Here is a 15,543-nt window from a genome sequence, read left to right as displayed (position 1 = left end):
TAATCTTCCTTAATTTCTAAATTTCAAAAGGTATATGTTCTTTAGAAAATTTAAATATTGATCACTTTTGTGTCCATAAAAAACAATTGAACATTTAGTTTAAAGGGTAAAAAAACGAAAAAAAATTATTAAAGAAGGTCTATGGGAATATATTTACATAAATTAAATGACGTATGGGAATATTGTTAATGTACTTTACAGATATATACGAGATATGAAGATGCTGAATGTTTATTATACCAAATGTGAAATGCAAGAGTTATCTAGATAACAAAGTTAATGAATTTTTATATAGTGTTATTTTACCCTTTAGTAAATACCACAACATATAATTCCAATAATGGCTTTTGTTATATTTAATTCCCCAATAAATGAACCACTTATTTGATATATTTTTGTCATTGTTTAATTGATTATTTGTAATAGAACCATTACCATTAACTTTTTCAAATATTAATTTATTCAAGCGAATTTCATTTAAATAAAGATTTGCTATATCCACTCGAAATAACTCTGGAAACGCACATCTGATAATTTTAAACTGTTCTTTTAGTATTAAATTTATTAGTCGGTGAAAATTCTCAACATTTCTTAATTCTTTATATTTATTGCATCCAAATAGCTTAGAAATGGATATTAAACAGCTATCTATAATCAATTCTTGTAATCTACTTATCAAATATTCATTATATGAAATAAAAGTAGTATCGATTAATGGTTGATTAGTAGTGATTGACGTTTCTTTTAAAAGTGTGATTAAATTGTCTTCATTTTTGGATGAAAATATTTTATTTCGATTAGAAACATCCTCAGTAAATTTACATAATTTTAATGATAGGGGCCTTAGCTCATCTGCCACTTTTAAAGAATTAGTATTTAAACTCGATGTAAAAGGTTTAATTTTGTGAAATTGTGCTCTTTGCCAAAACTTAGTCGATCCAATCCAAACAGATGGAAAGTTTAGCAAGTTTTTTGAAGGGTTTTCATCTTCTCCATCACTTAAAGATACAGCTGATCCACGGTTTTTATTCCAAAGCTGATGGTTTGAAACAAGTTCTAAAGTAGTCCAGTTTGGGTCCAATAGTAAGATATTTGAATCTGAGCGGATACAGGCTCTATATTTATCCAATTGGAAGGCTATTTCTTTAGTACTTGTTTGACCAATTAACATATTTGACATATGTGCGTATGAACCATCTTCATATTTAGGAGGGGACACTGCAGCCATGAATTGAGATGATATTGATTTATTTCTTGGTAAATTCACAGTCAATGATGAGTCATTTTGTAGATAAGAAGTTAGAATTGTATTATTTCTTAAAAGTAAGACCAGTTCTGGAACTGCTGGTTGCTGGGGTAAACGAGCTAAAGCCAAACAAATATATTCACTTATTGGATTTGATGTTATAGCATATACACGATGCATTACTGCTAAAAAAATAGATAGCCAGTAGCTTTGATAGCGAGTAATGATTTGTTTCGAAATGTAAGTACAACTATTGTATTGTTAAAAGATTGCTTTAAATATCTAGTCCGAATTATTAAAACGCTAAATTTATGGAATTGCAAAAATAAAAAAATTTACTTATTAAGATCTTAACGCCTAAATTCTGGAATTTCGATCCAAAAAATATCATAGTTGAAAAAGTAAGGCTTTCAATATGTTAGTTGTTGGATTGACAGGTGGTATTGCCTGTGGTAAAAGTACAGTTTCAAGACGTTTTCAAGAACATCATAAAATACCAGTTGTGGATGCTGATAAGATTGCTCGTGAAGTTGTTGAACCTGGTGAGCCTGCATATGATGCAATTGTTAATCATTTTGGAGAGGATGTGTTGAAAGCCAATGGTGAATTGAACAGGGAGGCTTTGGGCAAGAAAGTTTTTGGAAATCCAAAAGAATTAAAAATTTTAAACAACATTACCCACCCTGCCATAAGAAAAAGTATATTACGTCAAATTTTGCTCAATTATATATATGGTTACAGTATTTGTATTTTAGATATTCCTTTATTATTTGAGAGTAAGCTGGATATAATTTGTGGTGTTACAATATCAGTAATTTGTAATGAAAAATTACAAATTGAAAGATTACTTGCTAGGAACCCCACTCTGAGTTCTGAAGATGCAAAAAACAGAATTGATTCACAAATGAAAATGAATGATAGAATTGAAAAATCAGATTATATTATTACCAATGATGAGGATATGAATATGCTATATAAGAGAGTGGACAATGTGGTTTCAAAGATACAGCCTACATTTTATAGAACTATCTTTGAATGGATGCCACCATTTGGGATTATTAGTGCATTGTGCGTAATATTAACTAGAAAGCTCAGAAAGAAATCTTCTGTGCATTAAAGATATTTACATATGCATATGTATATATCTCATCAAATCTAAAAATGCTACCTAATCAGTCAGTCCTTAACCCTTAAACCATTGAAAGGCAATCCTTTAAAAAAGAAATGGAATCATTTAGCATTAATAACATAAGTTTTTTTTAAATTTTACCAAAGAACGATTATTAATCTGGATAGGAGTCTTGAATTAAAAAAATTTCCAAACGAATGGAAAAACATAATCAGCAAGAGACTCGGTAATCTTAAATTGTAGTATAACATGCTTTGGTTACTTTCTAAACTTTTTGCTAACAACAAATTTGTATATTTCAATCAGTATGGAGATTGTATTTCAATATTTATCTGATTTTGCATCAAAATATTTTCATTTTTCATCGAGGAAAAGGGTATGATAATTGCAATACATTCCAAACAGAAAATTTTATTATATTTAAAAATATTATTCATTGTGTTTAGAAATTTTTTTATCATCAAAAAAGAATATAAAAATAGTTGCATCATAATACTGTTAGGAATAATACTTCCTTGAAATAACAGCAATAAATTATTCACTAAGTATAGATAATAATGGTCAATCAAAAATTACTATAGAAATAAGAGATTGTATAGATTATATGGAAAACCTTAAGATAGATTTTCCAAATGAACTCAATATATAATTTCAGTTTTTAAGAACTTAAAATTAATTATTCACTATCTGTCTAACGAAAAAACCTCAATAAACTCTATTATGTCTTTCTATATGAATGCAAATTTTAAACAATCTGTTGTAAAACCGTCTAAGCGCCCTCGCCTTTCACGTAATACTTACAAGAAATCAGTACAAGAGAAGCCTCGAGAGAGAACAGATCAGCTGACCACAGCTGAGAAACAACTATTCAGCAGGCGTGGAACATCAATTGTAACCACTGAATCTGCTGGAATATGATTATATCATTTTGTATTAAGTGGTAAAAGACTTTTATCACGTGACTTATTGTTTAAAATGTGTTTTTCTTTTTATATAAAAAAACACTATTTAAGAAATATATTCATTTTAGTTATAGTATTTACTATATATTTCTAAATAAAGTAACCGTATTTACACCTTAAACACTCTATAACAATGTCTAACTCTCTTGAATAGAAGTACATGTATAGATCAATATACTATTATATACTATATAGAGAAGGACCAAGGGGAGATACAATAATCTTGTGTAATACAACCTGTAACTACTGATCTCAGTACCATCCGAACTCTGAAACATCATCTATATCCTGTTAGTCTCTTATTACAACACGATCAATTAAAACCAAGGAGGGTTGGCCGAGTGGTCTAAGGCGGCAGACTTAAGATCTGTTGGACGGTGTCCGCGCGAGTTCGAACCTCGCATCCTTCATTTTTACCTTGAGAACCACCATCACGTGATATATATTTTTACATTCTAATAAGTGACACTCAGGGTAACAGTTTATACCTGCCGAACCTAATATCCACTGTAGTAAGCCTTACACCTCTGGTTATTAGTTAAAACCACACAAAGTCTTAATGACAGTATATAGTTCAAGAAATAACTATTTTATCTTGCAGAGGATCTAGAGTAATGTAAGAAAAATCGATAGGACAGTTACAAAGCAAGAACATTATAAAGATAAATATACAATAATCCCATAGGAACGTAATAAGATAATATTTACATCACATAGCTTCACGTGTATATTTGTATAGACCTATAGACAATTTTTCTTAAATTTGCATTAGAGAGATATTCCAATGTGACGGACAAAGACAAAACTTGTTGAAGTTCGAACAATTGAAAATGGAATGAGGCACTATCCTGTGTAAATTGAAAATCATATTATATTTGCATTCTTTTCTTTTTTGTAATAAAAATTATTGAAATGTAGAAACAATATATAAAAATTGTCTGGGTTCTTTTTTTGAATTTTTACTATTCATAGTTGATTATGCTAGTTTTTAAAAATTATATTTAGTTGAGTAAATAGCACCTAACTAAACATAAAGTTAGAATTTTTCAGCTTCATTTTGTGTTCACTTCTTTGTTTCATGTCATACGCTTATCAAATTTATATATAGACCTTTAGGATTTATAGTAACGTACTAAGAGCCCCATTATTAAATAACGTTGAATGAGTTACCTATACCTTTTATATATAATATTTATAAGTACATTACGTTAAATTAAGCACAAAAATGATATTTCTGAGGCCAACTTCCAAAGAAATGATATAATATAATTTAATTGACAAAAAGTTAAGCATCAGGCTATTCTAAAGTCATTTATGATTTAAAGTTATTTAACAAATATTCCATAATTACTGTCATTTTGAGCATTTTTCTGTTACCGAAAATTCTTGTTAAATGTTTAAAATTTAATTTTCGGATTTTTTTCACAAGTTGAAATATCGTGCCAAATAGGAATACTATGATAAAAAAAAATAGTTTAAAAGAGAAAGAAGCAAAGGATATTCTATTATATCCATAACGAAACAAGCTAACTTGAGGCAATAACTTTAATCTGAATTATCCAATAGTATTCAATGCTTTCTCAGTATTTTAAAGTTTCAAGAGTATCGATGGCTCTCAAGCCGTCAAGTCTTGTTCACGTTAGAAGTACACAGCCTTGTGCTTTACCATCTGGTATTATTACTTTAGCAAGATCGTACCATAACAACGAAGGCGCTAATAATGCAAACTATGGTAATAGTTACCAAAGAGAAGGAAATACAAATCGTAGAGGCCATTGGAAAAAGAACAACCAGGATAACTATAACAGAATCAAGTTTGATAGTAATAATTACGATAGAAACAGTGTTAATAGAGACAATTTTAATAGAGATAATTATAGTAGAAATAATTATAGCAGAAACAATTATGATGGAAAAAATTATGGTAACAACAACTATGGTAAAAAAAAAATAATGTCTCCTGATTCTAATGATTCAAGCATTACTTTCAATAAAAAGAAGTTCTCTAAACTAGTTGTTGTTCCAAAGGACGAAAATACCGCTGAAATTACACTTGACCAATTATTAGAAGATAAGGTAATCGATAAAAAATTATTTACTGCTGTACATAGATTGGGATTTAAGAGTTTAACACCTGTTCAACAGAAGACTATTAAACCAATTTTGAAAGATAGTGGGAATGATGTTATTGCAAGAGCAAAGACTGGTACTGGTAAGACTTTTGCCTTTTTGTTACCCCTATTCCAAAAATTGATTGAAAGTCCAAATTCTGCTATGGTAAAATCTGTTATTATGGCACCAACCAGAGATTTAGCTTTACAAATTGAGCAAGAAATTTTAAAATTGTACAAGAATAATTCAGCTTTGAGACAATATAATTGTTTATCAATAGTCGGTGGTACCAATTATTCATATTCTTTGCAAAGGTTACATAGAGAAAGACCAAATATCATTGTTGCTACGCCAGGGAGAATGCTCGCCGTTCTATCAGATTTTGGTGACAAATTTTTTTCAGAAGTTGATTTCAAAGTCTTGGATGAAGCAGACAGATTATTGGAAATTGGTTTTAAGGAAGATTTAGTAGCAATCTCAAACTCTTTAGATAGCGTCAATTCTAATGGTGCAGATCACATCAGAACCTTACTATTCTCTGCTACTTTAGATGATAAAGTTCAAACATTGGCTAATGATATTATGAATAAAGAAGAATGCTTATTTCTAGATACCATTGACAAAAATGAACCTGAGGCACATGAAAATATTAACCAAAATTTAGTTGTTTCTGACGCTTTCTCTCATAGTATATATGCTGTTATTGAACATATTAGATCTCGTCTACATCCAACTGAACTACCAATTGCTGAAGTAACAACTGAAGAAGAAACTAAAGTAGAAGCCGGAGTAGAATCTGTAGAAGAAACTGAAGTGATTACCAAAGCCACTAAACCTTTTGATAAACACGATACACAAAATTATAAAGCAATTTTATTCACTCCAACTGTCAAATGTACCAAATTTTTATCTCAATTAATAAAGAGGGAATTTCAAATTGAAGGTATACCAATTTATGAATTTCATGGTAAGATTGATCAAAATAGAAGAACTAGAATTGTTGAAAAATTCAAAAGGGCTAATTCTGGTATTTTAGTTTGTACCGACGTTGGTGCAAGAGGTATGGATTTCCCTAACGTTCAAGAAGTCTTACAATTAGGTGTTCCATCAGAATTATCTAATTATGTCCACCGAATTGGTAGAACTGCAAGAGCTGGTAAAAAAGGTATTTCCACTGCATTTTTATCAAAAGATGAATTACCATTTGTTAGATGTTTGGAAAAATCAAAGAAAATTTATATTGAAAATCAAGTTGATTATGTTCCAAATGAATCAATAATTAGTGCAGTTGAAAGTAAATTGATTAGTCCAGAAGACTTATCAAATGTATTTGTCAGTTTATTATCCTTTTATAAATCAGTTGTTGGAGAATATGGTTTGAAAGAACTTCGTGTCCTAACAGAGATAGCTAAATCATTTGGCAGTTTATTTAAGGATCCAAAAATGAAAATTCAAATTTCAAGTGGAAGCCAATTATCAAGACTGGGGTTTACCCGAATTGAAAACTACTTCGACACTAGCGGTAATCACGAAAGATCATTTTATGGTACCTCTTTAGATGAAGACTTCCTTGGCGGTAATTATGATGATAATGGCCATAATAATCGATTCAACTCTAGAGGCTTTTCAAACGACAATAATAGGTATCGTGACAACAACCATAACTACAGGAGAAATACTTCTTTTAACAAGAATAACAAATCACGTTATTCCAACAACATGCAAAAACGTAGACAAGGCTCTTCCCCAAGAATAGAAGATTAATATTTTTAAATTATTTTTTCTCTCCCTTTTACTACTAGCCAGCTTTTCATTGACTACTAGTTATGAAAATAATTTTTCTTCCAAAAATAAAATTTAATAAACAACAAGGAATCAGCTCTTTAATTAGATACATTTAATGACAAACTAATCCCCCTGTAAATAGATTTCCCATTTGACTCTTTTCTGAACATTTACTTTAAATACAATATAATATTAATTTGCATGTTTTGATATATCTTCCACTACCTACATTTTATCCTCACATTCTGTATATTATTCAATACTATATTTAACTTATATCATGAAAACCATTTCCACTATTATCTATATTTATTTAATTTATTTGCTAATTCTTTTTTTTAACATTCCGTACATATTTCATTGTTTATTTTACAAATTGCCCACTCCGAGGCATTTAAATCATCAATTGGTAGACTCGAAAAAGACTCCATATCCATACAACTTTGAAACATCAATAATTTTCAATAGAATATTTTGGAAGGCTACTATCTACATAATAAGATAACATACCACATATAACTAATATTCTCTAGAAGTATTTTACCTTGGTAGTATTAGCTGCATTCTTTACAAAATATATTAGACAAATAGCCCTTTCTCTTAATTGACTTTTGGAAAATGAACCAATACTTGGGTCACCGAATAGACCAGAGGAATGCCACAAATATGAATAATGTTGGTGCTTTGAATTCTACTTTATACGATGAGCCACACGATTTTAGAAAACCAACAGCAAAAGTTGTCACAACTCAATTATACACTGCTATTCTATTAGGACTTTTTGCATTACTTTCCTTTTCTCTATTACTAAAAAAATTGCCAAAATTATACGCAAGTAGAAGATATAAAGATTCAGGGAGTTTAAGACTACCCTCATGGGATCCAAATAGTTTGTTTGGATGGATGACTGTCCTTTATAAAATTGACGATCACCAAGTATTGGACTATGCAGGATTAGATGCCTTTGTATTCATTGGATTTTTTAAAATGTGTATCAAACTAGTCGGTATCTTTTGTTTCTTTAGTTTGTGTGTAATATCACCTGTAAGATTCCATTATACTGGTAATTACGACGACGACGATGATGGTTCTGATAAAAGTTCTGTTGACAGAATACTCAACCTTGTGAAAAGGTTCCAAAGAGAAATACAGGAGCCAATTGAGACTATTACCCAACCTGGTCCAGAAGCAAGCTTCCGTTATTTATGGATGTATGTCTTATTCACATATTTTTTTACGTTTGTTACTATTCGTCTATTGTTGAATCAAACCAAATTAGTAGTGTCTACGAGACAGAAATATTTAGGGAAACAGAATACAGTAACAGATAGGACTATTCGTCTTTCTGGTATTCCAATTGAGATGCGTGATAAAAATACTTTAAAGACAAGAATCGAACAATTAAAAATCGGGAAAGTTTCATCAATCACAATATGCCGTGAATGGGGCCCCTTAAACAGATTGTTTCATTATAGAGAACAAGTTTTAAAACAATTAGAGTTAAATTATGAAAAATGTCCAAGACATTTGAGATCTCATGAATATATCTCTGAAAATTACAATTTAGAAAGAAACGTCGATAACATAGCATCTGTAATAGAAAACTCAGATAATCACTCGACAAATAACAATACAAATAATGATGGAAATAATCAAACAAATCATATCTCATCATCGGATGAATCTAATGAAGATAACCATGTTTACGGAGAGATTCAATTAAAAGAACGTCCAAAAATGAAGACTGGCTGGTTTGGTCTTTTTGGTACTGAAGTAGATGCGATTGAATATCTTGAACAACAATTACTTTTCATAGATAAAGAAATCATTGATGCAAGAAAAAAACATTATTCTGCCACACCTACTGCATTTGTGACAATGGACTCAGTGGCGAATGCACAAATGGCGGCACAAGCAGTCTTAGACCCAAGAGTTCATTATTTCATCACAAGATTAGCTCCTGCGCCTCATGATATCAAATGGGATAATGTTTGTTTATCAAGAAAAGAGCGGTTGACAAAAGGCTATTTGGTCACCATTTTTATCGGTATTTCAAGCTTATTCTTGATTATTCCTGTGTCTTACTTAGCTACACTGTTAAATATGAAGACTATTTCCAAATTTTGGCCAGATTTAGGTAAATTCTTGAAAGAAAATAAATGGGCAGAAAATATAGTAACTGGTTTACTACCCACATATTTGTTTACAATTCTGAATTTTGGTATCCCTTATTTCTATGAACTTTTGACTTCTTATCAAGGCTTAGTTTCATATAGCGAAGAAGAGACCTCTTTAGTATCAAAAAATTTCTTCTACATATTTGTGAATTTGTTCTTAGTGTTTACGTTAGCTGGTACTGCTTCTAATTATTGGGGTTATTTAAGTGACACTACTAAAATTGCATATCAATTAGCTACATCAGTAAAAGAATTTTCCTTATTTTATGTTGATTTGATTATTTTGCAAGGCATTGGTATGTTTCCCTTCAAATTATTACTGGTTGGAAGTTTGATTGGATTCCCATTAGTAAAAATCACCGCTAAAACTCCAAGACAACGAAAAGAACTTTATAACCCACCAATCTTCAACTTTGGTTTACAACTACCACAACCAATTTTGATTTTGATTATCACATTAATCTATAGTGTCATGAGCACGAAGTTATTGTTATCATCATTTGCATACTTTGTTATTGGTTTCTACGTATACAAATACCAATTAGTATTTGCTACAGATCATTTACCACACTCAACCGGTAAAGTATGGCCTTTAATTTATCGTAGGGTTATTTTAGGGTTACTACTCTTCCAACTTACAATGGCAGGTACATTAGCTGGGTTTGAAGGTGGCTGGGTTCTCTCATCGTGGCTATTCCCCATTCCACTAATAACATTAAGTTTTTTGTGGGATTTTCAAATGAATTATATACCATTGTCTCAATATATTGCGTTAAGTTCTATCCGTGAACATGAATCAGATGAATCACACGTTACAATGTCATCTAGTATAATGGAGGAAGATTCTTACAGCTATCCATATCTGGTGTCGATACTAGAGGGTCCAATGTTAGACTGAACCTTTTAATTCTTGAATTTTTTTTCATTCTACACTTTCTTCCATTTTTTTGCATAGTAGATTTTTTTCTTTACATACATATTTATTATTCTCAAACATAGACACCTTATTTATTTTAGAAATCAATCTATTAATATAATATATAAATTCTAAATATAAGCAGCCCCTGCTAATATGAGGATAATTACTGTCTTTAGAATAATCCTTTTTCTAAATATTTTTCCATATATTATCATTTGTTCGGGTAAAAATTCAATGAGCATCGGATTTTTTCTGATTAATAAGTATAGTACAAGCATACTTGAATACAATTGATTAAAAATCAATTTTGCATCCAAATAAATAAATAAATTATTTACGGATCTATACCCTGTCAAAAAAGATAATTTATCACTACATTAGCCATAGTAGTGTCTAAGGTTTAGAGAGACAATCAATTATTTAAATTTGTTACTATAAAGAAAAATGTCCCGTGTAGGTGTTTTAGTAATGGGACCAGCAGGGGCTGGTAAAAGTACCTTTTGTAATTCTATCATTTCACACATGCAAACAATTGGTAGAAGAGCTCATATTGTAAATTTAGATCCTGCTGCTGAACCGAATAAATATGAATTTACTGTAGACATTCGGGATTTAATTTCATTGGAAGATGTGATGGAAGAATTAGATCTAGGACCAAATGGTGCATTAGTATACTGTTTTGAATATTTAATGAAAAATCTGGATTGGCTAGATGAAGAAATTGGTGATTATAATGATGAATATTTGATTTTTGATTGCCCCGGCCAAATTGAATTATACACACATATCCCAATTTTACCTAACATAGTGCGCCATTTACAGCAACACTTAAACTTCAGCTTATGTGCTACATATTTAATGGAATCTACCTTCATTGTTGATAATTCCAAATTTTTCAGTGGCTCCTTAGCTGCTATGTCAGCTATGATTCTATTAGAATTACCACACATCAATATCTTAAGTAAAATGGATTTAGTCAAAGATGATTACTCTAGAAGGAAATTAAAGAAGTTTTTGAATCCAGATCCTATGCTATTAATTAGTGAAAGTAATAAAAATATGAATCCAAAATTTTATCGTTTAAATAATGCTATTGCTCATCTTGTTGATGATTTTGGGATGATTCAATATTTACCATTAGAGTCTAAGAATCCAGAAAGTGTCGCTACCATAATATCATATATCGACGATGTGACACAATGGGGGGAAAGCCAAGAAGCTAAAGAACCAAACGATCAAATTGATATCGAAGAACTGTAGTCATTTTGTCTTGAGCTATTTTTAAAAAAAGAATCAGATTTCCCAGATAGAGTTTGTAGTTTAAATTTAATGTAAATTAGTACTAATAGAATATAATCGATTATAATATTTAATAAAATATATATGAATGTATTTTAATGTAATTATAGGAAATTAAGGGGACAAATATTACAGATATACTTAAGATAACTGGTCCGCCAGTAAGTCGGGTAAAATCTGACAATCCCCTAGGACAATAAGGTCTACTCCCCCAATGTAATCTAAAATTTGCTTTGAAGGCATTTCTTTATTTATAAAAAGTATGTAACCTTTTGATTTCCGTACTCTTTTAGCAAATTCTTTACACATAGATTTAACCCCTGGGATTTTCATACTCGTTCCCACAATAACTAAACAATCCAATCTCGATTTTAGGTCTAAAGATGTAATTGATCCAATTATATCACCTTCTGGATGGAATTCATTGTATAAAATAACTCTTGGGCGAAGCTTACCTATCCCCTTAGATCGTATACCGGCAACAACTCTAACATTTTCATATTCTTGACATTGTGGGCATTCTGGAACCAGAGCATTAGCTTCTTCAATGATTTGAGGGAATAGGCAGGGATTATAAGCTATTTTATAGTCACATTTATTACAAATGACATCATTCAATGAACCATGCAGCTGGATTGTCTTAGGACAATTTTTAATTGATAAGGGAAATGAAGTGTTTAAATGATCTAAATTCGTATCTAAACAATCGATATTTTGAGTATATAATCTTTTTAATTTCCCCATCGAAGACAAATCATTTAAAAAATAATGAAATTTAGAAGGCTTACTCTTGTTCGATAATTGGTGTAATGAATTAAGCATTTTATTAAATTTCAAAATATTAGCATCATTTGAATAAACAAAATTATAATCAAATAAGTCTTTACCGTTTGTAGAGATTGTTTTGAATATACCCTCACTTGATCTGAAATCTGGAATCCCTGAAGCAACAGATATGCCTGCACCCGTTACTACTATCATGTTTTTACAATACTTAAATGAATATTTCAAAAAATCTAATTCATTCTTTTGAGATGGTTTAACAAATGACAGTATATCGGTATCGATCTCTAAAACTGTATTGTTAATTGGCCTATATTTTAGCCTTGGTTTTCTTACAATTTTCCTCTTCGATGGTATTATAGTTGTTGATTTATCTTCATTGTTATTATCCTCTAGTAATGTTGGTAGTAACTTTCTCCTGGTATAAAAAGAATCATTAATTTGAGATAAATTTTTATCAGTTTGTTTTAATTTTTCTGCAGTGCTGGGAGGAGTTAACGGTAATGCATGTTTTTTCTCCGGTGTATTATTTGATGCTGATGTCATACTCGTTCTTTATTTTATTTATGCTACCTTTACTATTTGTATATCTGATATATATATATATATATTGTTTAATTGTTTTAAGTATCATTGATTTTGACCCTATAGTCTAAATAAATTTCCACAGACTCATCGCAAGCCATTTCTAATTTGTTTGCGAAAATTCCTGTTCAGGAAATGCGATTGACGCCGTTTAGGGCGACAAATAATGGCGGATTTCTATCTAAATTAAGAAATAATTACATATATATTTTAAACCTGTGAAAAAAACAGAAAAAGCTGAAAAAATATAGAATCAAAATAAATTAGGGATGATATTTATAATGTATTATGAACCAGAGGTATATAGAATTGTAAATTAGAGTATTTAGTTGGTAGCTGTAACGGACCAAATCAATTGGAGCCTAAGGCAGCAATTTCGTGCAAGAAATCATTTGGAGAAATGATATCAGTAGAACCATACATGACAGTTTTTGTATTATGAATTTCAGCGTGTGCCCATTCTTGAAGATTTTGGTATTCAAAGTAATTACCACCTCCTATGACAAATACAATGGAGTTATTGTATGTTTGTCTTTTTGGCTTCTTTGTATGAGAACCTCTTGTATTATGAGGATCAATGTATAGATAATTATCGGTGGTTTCCAAATTCTTTTGAGAACTATTCAAAGGATCCATTATAGCTTCTACGACATTTGTAATTGGAATGGTTTTCTTTTCAGGTAAAAGTTTTTTCAAACCTGATAATAAAGAGCCTACTCTACCTTCTGTTAAATTATATAACCCTGATAGAGATGAAGATTGAATTGAAGTCCCTGGTGTATTAGTGTTATTTGAATTTGAATTAGTACTGGTCGTTAAAGTTTTATTTTGAAGAGACATAGAAGATAATTGGGTCATTTCATGCAATTTATAAATATATTTCAATGGAGTAATATCATATTGATTATCTTTAAAGTATGTTTCCACTTTATTTATAAAATCCTTTGGAAGTCCATTTTTAGACAATAAATACAATACTATAAACGATCTCATTTTGTCATCAAAATTATTGGTTTTATTGTCATTTAGCATATCCAAGAATTCGGTTCTTGTCTTGTTATTATCTGGATCTTGTTGTTCAATTTCGAAAAAAGTATCCAATTTTTTCTCTTCCAATTCTGATAACAAAGCAGCAAAGATATTCATATGCATATCAATTATGGATTTTCTATTTGTTAGGACTGGTAAAGTTTTAATCACTTCCTGGAATTGAGCAGTTTCCATTGCATCTTTTTGATCAAAATTTGTAGCTATATCATTAATATTAGAAACACCCGTCTTTTTAGTTATTTGATTTACTTTCTCCTTATAATCAGCCAATGAATTTTCCACATTTTCAGCAGCTTCTGGGAAAGGTAAGTGGGAATTTTCATTCCAAAAAAAATCAGTGGGCTCTAAATCATAAGATCTTGTTGAAGAATTGCCTACTAATGAATTATTATTTGTATCTGACTTATTAGAATCATCTTGTTTTATGGGGATTGTAATAATGTTTTTTTGTAATTTAAATATATCAAATACCATACATTGATAAATCCAAGAATGATTAAACATGGAAGTAAAATCAATATTTCTATCCAATAAAATCAATACTGATTTTTCTAACGTGTCTGCGCCTTGATTTGGTGTGCCAGTTGAAGTAGATTTGCCATTTGAAGCATTATTATTGGATGATCTCATATTAATCATATAATCTCTTAATTTAGACCCTAACTTACCTGCAACCATTTCTGCAGGACCTCCGACTGGGGCTCGAATGATAGGAATGATATTAGTCGTAATAATAATATTGAATAAACCTGTGGCTATATTTTCACATAACTGAGTAATAATATCTTCATTAGATTGAGGATTGTTTAATTTGGAATAAGTTAAAGGTAATTGTAAAGAAAATAATTCCTTTTCAGTAACCAAAAAATCCAGATATTGATCATACAATTGTTTAATCTTATCTGATTTATTTAGTTGGGCAACATTCTTGGCAAAATATTCCAATAGTTGTCTTGGTAATGAAGAATTGAAATTAATGTAATATTCTAAATAGTAATCATTTTTCAAATCATTTATGACACGGTCCAAATTTTCCTTGGTAGGGGAGATGAAATACACAGCAGGAACATCTGGTAAAGAGGCTCTTTCTTGTTCAATTAATGTATGTACAGTAACCCCTGCTTTCAGCAAATCTTTAACTCTCAATACAGATGAAACAACAGATGTAGACTTAGCATCCATAACCAAAACCTTCCAATTCAGTTCATTAGTCGAATTGAAAGTAGCATCGACATCACGGGTGTCCAAGGAGATATCATTTAAAAATAGCATTCGAAGGATCGAAGCCACTTGCTTATCCCTGAGGCATTCTTCTTTACTAGTAACCATAATATATAATTGTATATGTTTATCTGTTTTATCCTATATTTGTTTTCTATGCTTGTGTTTTATACCTTACTGTCCCTTATTTATTTTTTACAAGCAATTTCCAGTAGAGTACAATTGGCTTACGTCCTATTATTTATGATATTGCAAAGCAGCATAACCATCACTAA

At 30.3% G+C, this 15,543-nt stretch overlaps 7 protein-coding genes and 1 non-coding gene across 8 annotated transcripts; 5 read left to right on the top strand and 3 right to left on the bottom strand.

Annotated features, from left to right (window-relative positions):
• Positions 1 to 259: 259 nt before the first annotated feature.
• CBS2 (Cbs2p) lies at positions 260 to 1,426 on the bottom strand (the record flags this gene model as incomplete). The annotated part of the gene is made up of 1 exon (XM_004182078.1): positions 260 to 1,426. One exon carries the CDS (start codon positions 1,424 to 1,426, stop codon positions 260 to 262), a length of 1,167 nt encoding a protein of 388 aa, XP_004182126.1.
• A 235-nt stretch (positions 1,427 to 1,661) lies between these two features.
• CAB5 (putative dephospho-CoA kinase) lies at positions 1,662 to 2,363 on the top strand (the record flags this gene model as incomplete). Its single annotated transcript, XM_004182077.1, has 1 exon — positions 1,662 to 2,363. The coding sequence occupies one exon, from the start codon at positions 1,662 to 1,664 to the stop codon at positions 2,361 to 2,363; it is 702 nt and encodes a 233-aa protein (XP_004182125.1).
• Positions 2,364 to 3,664: 1,301 nt separating this feature from the next.
• TBLA0Htrna21L lies at positions 3,665 to 3,747 on the top strand. The gene has a single exon. It is a non-coding gene; the product is annotated as a tRNA-Leu (tRNA).
• Positions 3,748 to 4,909: 1,162 nt separating this feature from the next.
• On the top strand, positions 4,910 to 7,213 carry MSS116 (ATP-dependent RNA helicase; the record flags this gene model as incomplete). The annotated part of the gene is made up of 1 exon (XM_004182076.1): positions 4,910 to 7,213. One exon carries the CDS (start codon positions 4,910 to 4,912, stop codon positions 7,211 to 7,213), a length of 2,304 nt encoding a protein of 767 aa, XP_004182124.1.
• A 639-nt stretch (positions 7,214 to 7,852) lies between these two features.
• CSC1 (Csc1p) lies at positions 7,853 to 10,309 on the top strand (the record flags this gene model as incomplete). Its single annotated transcript, XM_004182075.1, has 1 exon — positions 7,853 to 10,309. One exon carries the CDS (start codon positions 7,853 to 7,855, stop codon positions 10,307 to 10,309), a length of 2,457 nt encoding a protein of 818 aa, XP_004182123.1.
• Positions 10,310 to 10,774: 465 nt separating this feature from the next.
• On the top strand, positions 10,775 to 11,590 carry GPN3 (putative signal sequence-binding GTPase GPN3; the record flags this gene model as incomplete). The annotated part of the gene is made up of 1 exon (XM_004182074.1): positions 10,775 to 11,590. The coding sequence occupies one exon, from the start codon at positions 10,775 to 10,777 to the stop codon at positions 11,588 to 11,590; it is 816 nt and encodes a 271-aa protein (XP_004182122.1).
• Positions 11,591 to 11,770: 180 nt separating this feature from the next.
• On the bottom strand, positions 11,771 to 12,958 carry HST4 (NAD-dependent histone deacetylase HST4; the record flags this gene model as incomplete). Its single annotated transcript, XM_004182073.1, has 1 exon — positions 11,771 to 12,958. One exon carries the CDS (start codon positions 12,956 to 12,958, stop codon positions 11,771 to 11,773), a length of 1,188 nt encoding a protein of 395 aa, XP_004182121.1.
• A 390-nt stretch (positions 12,959 to 13,348) lies between these two features.
• On the bottom strand, positions 13,349 to 15,376 carry SLY1 (syntaxin-binding protein; the record flags this gene model as incomplete). The annotated part of the gene is made up of 1 exon (XM_004182072.1): positions 13,349 to 15,376. The coding sequence occupies one exon, from the start codon at positions 15,374 to 15,376 to the stop codon at positions 13,349 to 13,351; it is 2,028 nt and encodes a 675-aa protein (XP_004182120.1).
• Positions 15,377 to 15,543: the final 167 nt, after the last annotated feature.

The sequence above is a fragment of the Henningerozyma blattae genome, chromosome 8 (genome assembly GCF_000315915.1).
Source record: "Henningerozyma blattae CBS 6284 chromosome 8, complete genome".
Lineage (NCBI taxonomy): Eukaryota > Fungi > Ascomycota > Saccharomycetes > Saccharomycetales > Saccharomycetaceae > Henningerozyma > Henningerozyma blattae.
The sequence above is the reverse complement of the archived record's forward strand: the minus strand, read 5'-3'. Positions and strand labels throughout refer to the sequence as shown.